The sequence below is a fragment of the Lagenorhynchus albirostris genome, chromosome 6, assembly GCF_949774975.1.
Source record: "Lagenorhynchus albirostris chromosome 6, mLagAlb1.1, whole genome shotgun sequence".
NCBI classification, from domain to species: Eukaryota; Metazoa; Chordata; class Mammalia; order Artiodactyla; family Delphinidae; genus Lagenorhynchus; species Lagenorhynchus albirostris.
In genome coordinates this window covers 118,575,893-118,586,115 of record NC_083100.1, presented here as the reverse complement: position 1 = coordinate 118,586,115, position 10,223 = coordinate 118,575,893, and the positions used below count along the sequence as shown (strand labels likewise).

The following is a 10,223-nucleotide window of genomic DNA, read 5'->3' as shown; positions in this document are numbered from 1 at the left end:
GCGGCAGAGTGACGCAAGAGAAGCCGCGCGCGCGCGCACTGCGGCGCGGCAAACGCTCCGCCTCCGTCTTGCTTTCCGGTTGTGTTCCAGTCTGTTTTCCAAGTCCTGGTTGGCGGAAGGCGGCGGGGCGGGCCAAAGAGAGAAGGTTTAGGAGGCAGCGTTTTGCCAGGTATTGTTGGGCAACCAAATGATCAAAGCCAAAGTACCTTGTACCGTGAATTCCCACGCGCGGTTAACATGTGAAGCTGCAGTTTAAGCGGTGTCCCTAAAAGCCCCTAGGGAAAGGTGCTCCAAGAGGACAAGGGGCGGGACTAGAGTGAGGCCGGTAGACCGGGGCGGGTTGGCGGACGCGGAGGCGCGAGACCAAGAGATGGGGGCGGGGCGGGGCTCGGCTCAGGGTCAGGCCCTCTCTTCCCAAACGTTAACTAAGCGAATCGGGGAATAGATAAGTTCTTTGGAAGAGTTTGTGGTTTGGTTAAAGCCGGTCTCCCGACACTTGGAGCAGAGATTTATTTTTCATGAGATGCACAGAAAACCCACTGTTAAGCTGTCCTGCCTTGGCTCCTTCTGGAACGTGGCAAGTTCCTGGGACCCATCATCATGGTTTCCTCGAAAAAGGACAAAGACAGAGGGCTCATTTATTAGAAACGGAAAGCGCAACTAGCTACATCTGCAGTGAGACCTGCTAATAAATCAATAATACCTTTGTTACAGGTGCAAAAGTCCTCTGGGGATATTCTTCCAGTTTTTGACTAGATACAGAAACACTATTATACCAAATTTAAATCATTTTGGGTGGGAATCTTTCTAAAATGAAGTCTATGTTTATTTAGCCAGAAAATGCCAGATATAATTTGCTCCTTTCACTGGACTGTTAACGTTCTAGACTGCACAGCCCCTGACCAGCCTGGTTTTAGTAACTATACAGCTTCTAATTTAATCTGTAAGCTTGGCAACCAGACAGATGTGCTTTTTAGAACTGGCTCCGGAGGAACTTTTTTGCTTACTTTTTTGGTCTCAGCTGAATTCTAGCTAGATGACATGGTCAAATAAGGAATTCCATTGACTATTGATAGCTGGCAAGCTGGTCTCTGATGATGTGGTAGATTGATAAAAATGGCTCTGATTCTCTACTCATCCATGTGCCCACCCATTTTGCAGAGTGGCTTTGCAGTTCCACTCCAGCCTTGGCCTTGGCCTTGGCCTTGGGACTGTCTTTGGCCAAGAAAATGTGGTGGTTCCCAGCCTAAATCATGATGAGAAGAAGCCTGGACTAGTTTGCTGGAGGAGGAGACCAGGTGGAGCAGAGCAACTTGCAAAGCCACCTAGCTGACTCAGAGACCAGACATTGGGCCAAGCTGGTTGAGGTCCACAAAATTGTGCTGTTGACCCATAGACATACGAGAAAGAATAAAGGAATCTTGTATTAAGTCACTCTTTTTTTTTTTTTTGCGGTACGTGGGCCTCTCACTGTTGTGGCCTCTCCCGTTGCGGAGCACAGGCTCCGGACACGCAGGCTCAGCAGCCATGGCTCACAGGCCTAGCCGCTCCACAGCATGTGGGATCTTCCCGGACAGGGGCACGAACCCGCGTCCCCTGCATCGGCAGGCGGACTCTCAACCACTGCGCCACCAGGGAAGCCCTCTCTTTATTTCTTGACTGTGCCTCAGCTCTCCAACACAAAAAGCCTTTTTGAAACTACCTACCATATGAGGTTCAAAATATGGTATGATTAATATTACATCAGAGATGCTGACAATGTCATGCCTAAGGGCCACCTGACAGGGACATGACCCATCAACAAAGGAAGTAAAGGGTAGGGAGCATGCCTGATTTTCTATACTCCTCAGATCCAGATGTAGAGCTCAGGTTCAACAGTATTGTGATTGGCTAGCAGATACAACTAACAGTTTTGTTAATAGTAACCAACCCAGGCAGGTTTTTGTAGAATTTGGCACTTATACATTTCATGACCCCAGAAACCTGTGTGGAAAGGGTTATTCATAGAAACATTTAGTGGTTTCTTAAAATGTTTGTTCCTGACTTCTATACAGGTATACTTTGATCAAAATGTGAGTCATCAAATCTTTTTGGATAGAGCCTAAGGAAAAATATTTTTTCTCAAATGAAATATTTTTTTCATTTAATAAAATTACTTATAGGACACTAATAAAGATTAATGACAAGATTTCTCATGACACTTGGAGTATTAAAATGTGTTATGATTCTCATATTTTCCATGTGTTTAAAACATGTTATACACCTCAAAAACATGTACAAGTTATTAAAATATAGCTGGTTTTCTTTAATACCATCATTTCATTGTATCAGAAGGTAATCACTGGATGGTGAATCCTTCACACATCATGGATTTGCTCCCTAATATATGCTCGGGTAGACATTTTCTACATTGTGATGGAGACCTGGGCTATTTGTTTCTACAAAGAAAATGTGAAGCATTTGATTGAGGAATTAGGATGATATGGAACCAGAGACCACACAAGCATTTCATGTAAAGGGCAAAAAAGCAACGAGTGTTCAGCTAGAAATAAGTTATTTTATTTTAAAACACATACAGATTAATAAATATTATTGGAAAACTTAATAAATAGCATTTTTATTTACATAAGGCAATTACAACATGCTATGACTACTTCTATAAAGCAAAATATAAGCAAGTCTTAGTCATTGACAAATGGGTGTGTGTGCTAATTGGAAGCTTCCCTGATACATTTACATGAAAAAAAATTTATGCAACCGATCAAACATTTTACATTTTTTTATCTAGTCTTCTTCCTCTCTTTCACAATTATATTCCATTTTACAAGACAGTAATAGTTATCATTTAAAAAGGCAAAAACACTCAGGAATGCTACTGGAAAAACAGTACCCTTAAATTTTTCCAAACTGCAAAAACACTGACATGGCAGGGGGGAGCAAATTATTATAGTCTGACAAATAAAAGAAATATTCTGTACTTTTCAATGTGACCCTTTGGCACTAGTGGTTTGGGAGTTCCTGACATTTACCTGGTGTCAGGTAGTTCATGGTCAGGGTTGAGCCGCTTGGAAGCAGGAAGTTCAGCATCATTCATTACAAATTCAACGCAACAGAATCAATCTGGTTCACAAGTCATTGATTCTTCTGCAGAACATAAACCTTTGCAGAATGTCAGAGAAGCTCATCACACCATCAGAATGTGATCTCTCAGTGCAGGTTTTTAAAGTCCTTGCTTAATTTCCATATTTTACAACAGAAAATATAAAACCCTGCCTTTTAAAACAAAAAAAAAGAAAATTAAAGCTTCATGGAATCATGCAGACTTTACACCCAGTGCTTCCTTTGCTTACTCAGTGCTCGAAGCTGTGTGTCTACAGCATGGTCCTGAGCAGACAGGATGCATGGTGCATCGCTCCAAAGGAGTCCTGCACATGCGCTCTGGTCTGAGGCTACCAGCACAAACTAAACATGTGAGTGCTATAACACAGATTTGGAGACCCATCCCACCATTTAGAGGTAGAGAAACTGAGGCACAGAAAGGTTAAGTGACTCACCTATAGTTGCACAATTCAAGGAAAAACAGAGAAAAGAACAAATAAATCCTCCCCGGCTCATGCACTGGGCCCTAGACTATGCTTTTTATCACATTGGGTACATTTGAAATAGATGTTTATTTACATGATCATTGTTCAACTGAATATCAACTTTTCACTAGACAATATGTTTTTGATGTAACACAGAGTTACATTTTCTTAAAATATAATTCTTTGTTGCATTTAATAGCATGTGAGAAATGTGTATGAAAATAAATGAGTAGATACTGGGCCAAATTCTTGTTCCCATTCCTAAAATTCTTAATCTTTTCAAGTATATGATGGAGGTATAAGAATCTGGCCAGATGTGAAAAATCACCTTAAAATTCATCACCAGTTCAACTGTGAGGTGGAAGTGAGGAATACATATAGTTGAGGTATTTTATATGATAAACTGTTTTATGGTGTGACTGGTGTGCAAACTGATCTTTTCTCTTCCTAACTCAAGCTAACAGACCTCTAGCTATGAATATGAGTAAAACATATGAAAAACTAACACAGATATGTCCTTGGGAGGAAGGTCAATGCCAAGGAGTTAATGTTACGTTTTTGGTCCCTGAGAAGGTGGAACACCAAGTTTCCATCTAATCCTGCTTGATAGGTGAACTACTTCGGCGGTGTCAGACACAGTTAAGGACAACTTCTTCAGACCACTGAAGCCAATCAGACAGTCAATGAACAGATCTAAACTAAAGCTTCTTCTCTTTCCAAGTTCCTACTCAGTCCCAGGAAGTCTAAGTCAGGATCAAGTAGGCATCAAAGAAGAGTGATGGGCATAGCTCTGTAAACTGCTCTTCTGGGTTAGTTGAGCAGCTTAGAAACGAGAGGTGTCATCTCCCAACAAGAATTAGGCAGCACGACAGTGGCCTGTGATCAACACCTCAGTCTCCGTGGACTCATCCACGCATGTAGACAGTGCATCTCGAGCACTTTATGGATGTCTAGAAACTGGCCTCTAGAAGGGAGCGCAGTATTTACAAAGAGCTGAGCAGTCGAGGAAGAAGGAAGGTGAGAGGTGACTGCATACTTCAACAGTGCTCTCTTCTATCAGACGTGAAACCCAAAGAAAAACCCGAAGACCAATCTACTACAGCTGGAATGAACCTCTGGAAATAAAACTGCATAAATCAAATTGGCCTGAGAAGTAGGACTTGAAGGAATATTTCTTATTGCTGAACCAAGAGCAGCAAAGTGTATTTCACTAATTTTCTAATGTGAAAAGACCATAATAACATCTGAGTGATGATTCCCCCTGAAGGTCCAGCCGTGGGCAGTTCTTGCTCCCCATGTGACAGGGAGCAGACTGCCCTTCTCTCCGGATCCTTCTTTGCAGAGTTGGAGCAGTCCTGCAGAACAGCAAAACACCCAGGGTGGTCTTCGTGCTGGGTTTGGGTTAGAATCCTTAATAGGCCCTACACTTGATCACTGAGCAGAACAGGAAGCAATCTTTTTAAATGCAAAGATTCAGATGAGAAAACAAGGCATTGTCCAAGTAAGACAGGAGAGAAATGGCCTATTTAAGTATCTATCCAGAGCAAGCCTGGATATCATATCACAAACATATGATTTTAGAGGAGGCTTGCTTTAATTGAAGATAAAACCCAAAGAATACCATAATAATGAAAATGTTTTATATGTATTTACTTTTGGAAAGACCAATATAAGACCTATCCCCATTCTGGGCCCTACCCTTCAAAGCTTTACTTTTTAAATCTTTTTTTGTAATTCCAAATTATAAAAACATGAATCTGTAAAATAAATACTATAAGTCAGATATTAAACGCTCTATGTTAAACTTGAAAATTAGGCTGTTCGACTGCTGGTCATGTCAATTACTTCCAGGCTAGAGTCACACTTTTGGAATACAATGGATGATATGAACTGTGTTCCACTGGAAGGGAAGTTGTGTATCCTACCAAGGTAATTTGCTGAACAGATGTAAACTTGGGAGAGTCTAACTGTTCTGGGACTTATCACCTTCAAGAGGAGACAAACTATTACTACTTTGAGATTCTATTTTACTCTAAAAAAAGTCATAGGGAGATAATCCAGAAAATATCACCTCTAAGTATCTATGGAATAATCATGGATTAACTGTAATCAGGAACATCAATAGATGAATTTAAATAAACTAAGCTTCACATGTAAACTGTAAACAAAAAAATGGTAATTTCCATATGACACACGGACTTTCTCATTATACTTGTATAGCCACATGTATTCTCTGAATATCTCATACTCCTTACCTAGAAATGATTTTTATGCCTAAAAGTATATTTATACTCCTGCATTATACTTTCAGAAAGTTCAGTTCAATAAATTAAGGCCTGCATTCCTAAAAATACTGATGATAAAAAACAAACCTTCACGAGCTGATAAAAAGAGTAATGCATTTTTTGAGCATTTATTAACTATCAGTTACTATAAGATTTTTAAAAATTTTTAAATATTCTTGCTGCTGTTAGTTCACAGATCACTTGACAACCCATGATCATCACATGTACTTTTAATTCATAAAGGTGTTTTTTTCTCTATGTTAAACTATCCTTATTTAGTTTAGTCTCTTTGTTCAACACTTTAGGGAACTATTCCTTAGGTCTTTAGAAATGTTCTTTTTGTCCGAAAAAACACTTTTTTTTTCCTATTGACATTCCTTAGTAATTTTAATTGGGTATTATTTAATTGGGTATCACCAAACCTACCTTACCCAATCCCATCTTTCAACTTGGCATAGCTTCCTATTTAGATAAAACGGTACACATGGGACTTCCCTGGTGGTCCAGTGGTTAAGACTCCAAGCTTCCACTGCAGCGGGCACTGGTTCGATCCCTGGTCAGGGAACTAAGATCCATCATGCCGCATGGTGCAGGGGTGGGAGAACCACTGCAAATGAAGTACATGATATCGTGATGAATATCTGCATCACTCTGTGCTTTGTTCCCATTTAATACACATGCAAGGTTACTATCGATAGCCAAATGACCTCTTTGATCCAAATACTGGAATAATTAATGGCTATTTTGCATTTCAGAAGTTTGACTGAGGAATTGTAGGGTGCTCTGCCATCTCAAACAACAGGGAGATGGCTACAAATTGTTTTCATTTTTGCTAGAAATTCTTTTGAAAACTATGTGTGTTCCAGTTTGTAGAATACAGCCTAAGCTTAATTGTGTCCTTTAACTTGTTCCTTAATTACAGGGAACTCATTTGTGCTATTGAACAGTTACTTTCTCATTTAACAGCCTTATTATCAAGTTAAATAATTTATTTCTTCTTAATGGCCACAATGCTTGCTGAAAGAGAACATGGATATATTTAATACTGGATCCCAGTTACATTAGACTGAATGCAAATAAAATACCTCATGCTACTTAAGTCAATTGTCTTTAATTGAACTATAACTACATGCTGAAAGGGTTGATTTACTCCAATGTGCCCTTAGTCTTGACTCTCTTCCAGTGAATGAATATACTATAATTTCTAACTGCTTTGAACATTTATGTTTTGAAGAGTGAAATATTAAAGTATAATCAAGGAGGCTGCATTACTCTAATCTAAGAGAACATACACACAGTAATAGTCAAATTAAGTGAATAGTTCAAGTAATAAAGGCACTGAAATTGATTTGAGCTATTGAAAATCATCCTGCAAATGGAACAGTATATCATTTCCATTCACTCTTCTCTCTCTGTTTGCAATTAAAATGTCTAGGAGTTGGGGGTAGGAGAGTCAACACATCAGAGGATTAAAACCAATTAAATGTATATGCCTCTGATTTGGATCCGACACCTGAATGTTATACATGCTTAATGCAAAATTAAAAAACTACAGACACATTTACTATAGAGTCAGACTTCAAGACAACAATTTCTCCCATTTCCAAAGTAAGCTTCTAAGTAAGAATATCTGTTCCCCTGCAAAGACTAATCAGAAAAGGCCCATTCTATTTAAATAATGATGACGTGTTTTAAAAGCAAAGAGTATTCATGAAAGCTTCCAGGTTAATGGCAATGAACGTAAGATTCCTCTCATCAGAGAGAGATGACACCCAGGCAACCACTGAGCAACTTCAGAGTACAGAAGGCTGGGCCCCCACCCCAGTGCTGAGCAACACATCCTCACTCTCCACCAGCCCATCCATTAATATACAGGCAACTCCAACACCAGCGATTTACGGTCTCTTCTACTTCACGACAAATCAGGACCAGAAGCCACATCCATTTCCTGTTCCTCAAGCCATCCAACCCCCTGTTACATCCTAGTCTGTTTTCATATTAGATTTGTTCATCTCCCCAAAGTTGAAGTTGAACTCTTTGAACACCTGTATAAGGACAATCCCAACGGAGACAGTGGTGAACCCGCAGGCCATGCCCAGGAAGTCCACCAGACCCACGTTGCTCCACTCCCGGAAGAGGATGGCCGAGGCCAGCAAGACCAGTGTGGTGAACACAACGTAGTAGATGGCCCCAAACACAGAGGAGTCGAAGCACTCGAGGGCCTTGTTGATGTACCTGAACTGGATGATGATGCTGCAGCCAAGCACGGCCAGGAGCACCAGGCACAGGCAGAGGGCACGCCGACTAGACGGATTGTTGTGGAAGATGTCTTGGGCTGCCAGCCCAATGCCCTTAGTGGAAGGCACGGTGAAACTCCCCAGCAAGGAGCAGATGCTGATGTAGACCATGATGTTGGTGGGCCCGTGGGCCGGCGCGATCCAGAAGATCAGCAGCAGCAGCATGAGCAGCACGATGCACAGATAGCCTACGAACACTGGAAACGAGAGGGCGCACGGTGACCCAGGGGGCGAAGCAGAGCAGCCCTCGCCACGTGCTCCGCCACCTGCCCCCCCCCCACCCCGCTGTCACCAGGGCACCCTACCGCTCCGGATGTGCTTTACCACAGCCCCTGAGCTCACTCCACAAAAGTTATTCCCATCATCACTTTCACCATTCAAACATTCATAGCTCCTATATATTACATGTCAGTAAATAAGTCTTCTCTCTATTAGTAACATTTTTATAACAATAAAAGTCTACACAGATGCTTTGAGATTTTTTTTTCGGCCACACTGTGCGGCACGCAGAACTTCCCCTACCAGGGATCAAAGCCGTGCCCCGGCAGCAGAAGTGCAGAGCTCCAACCACTGGACTGTCAGGGAAGTCCTGAGAATTTTTTTAAAATCATTTCACAAGATGGTCAACTCAACAAACCCTAGGCAGAGAGTACTCCTACGTGTGGGGTGGGAGAGAAAGAGAGTCACGCGGGGTCTCAAAGGACACACAGGGAAGCTGTAAGGGTATTTCTGGCTGTTGCAGTGACTGGGGGATGCACACAGTGGGCAGAGGCCAGGGGTCCTGTGATGTGCAGATGGCCCCACACAATGAAAAATCATCCTGTTCTCCTGATGACTTCGGGATGTCATCTTGGACAGGAAAGTGGAAAATATTTATAATAATCAGAGCTAGAACCTGTTTTATGTGTAAAACAGAGTAATTTGGCAAGGACTTAATATACATTGAATTTTTCAGAACTTCAAGAGTTATACTCCATTTCAGAAGATCCCATTGCTGGGAGTTCCCTGGTGGTCTAGTGGTTAGGATTCCGGGCTTTCGCTGGTGGGGCCCAGGTTCAATCTCTGGTCAGGGAACTGAGATCTGGCAGGCCACCTGGCGTAGCCAAAAAAAAAAAACAAAAAACAAAAAAGAAGATCCCATTGCTGATGGCAAAATCCTTAGTGTTTGAGTCAATAACGCAACACCTCCACATCGGTCTGTTTTGCACCTGCCAGATTCACAGCACACACGGTGTGAAGTCTGCTGGCTTTAATATGTCTTCTCCTATAGTTGTACCTGAGCATTCCATGTTATTCCAAAGTACTGTTCTTAGGGCATTATGTTGACTGCTATTATATGTACAAGGAGTTGTATTTTCCATGAACTTCATTTCCAGATTGTAAAGGGGGTGCCAGGCACTGGGCCTGAGGGCTGGGAACAGCCTGGACATGTGTATCAGCAAGCAGGTGGTGGGAGCCCCTCTTCCTCAAGGATAAGAAAAAGACTATGTAGCTCTGCTGCAGGGGAAGATTCAGGAAGCTACTACAGCTGAAAGCTGCCTGGGAGCCTGACCTATAAACTGGGCAAGGGGTAGTGGAGGGCAGAGAGCAGCACACGCAAACGTAAAATACTGCCGAAGTGTGGGCTGTGTTTGCAGAAAAATCAGAAGTAGCTTGAACGCAAGTGCGCAGGCTTTATTTCATAAAAAGCAGCTGGGGGGCTTCCCTGGTGGCGCAGTGGTTGAGAGTCTGCCTGCCAATGCAGGGGACACGGGTTCGAGCCATGGTCTGGGAAGATCCCACATGCCACAGAGCAACTGGCCCCGTGAGCCACAACTACTGAGCCTGCGCATCTGGAGCCTGTGCTCCGCAACAAGAGAGGCCGCGACAGTGAGAGGCCCGCGCACCATGATGAAGAGTGGCCCCCGCTTGCCGCAACTAGAGAAAGCCCTCGCACAGAAACGAAGACCCAACACAGGCAAAAATAAATTAATTAATTAATAAAAAAAAAAAGAAGAAGAAGAAAAGAAAAAGCAGCTGGGCCTGAGTGTGCAGTACTTTGGGTTTTCTCTCATCAG

The 10,223-nt window shown here is 42.3% G+C and overlaps 1 protein-coding gene across 3 annotated transcripts in view; it reads right to left on the bottom strand.

Annotated features, from left to right (window-relative positions):
• Positions 1-6,808: 6,808 nt before the first annotated feature.
• NIPA1 (NIPA magnesium transporter 1) overlaps positions 6,809-10,223 on the bottom strand; it is a 37,309-nt gene continuing 33,894 nt past the window's right edge. For all 3 annotated transcript variants that reach the window (XM_060153134.1, XM_060153135.1, XM_060153136.1), the window contains one exon: positions 6,809-8,363. In XM_060153134.1, the coding sequence (XP_060009117.1) occupies positions 7,852-8,363 (512 nt within the window). In that variant the 3' untranslated portion in view covers positions 6,809-7,851. The remainder of the gene's footprint in view (positions 8,364-10,223) is intronic.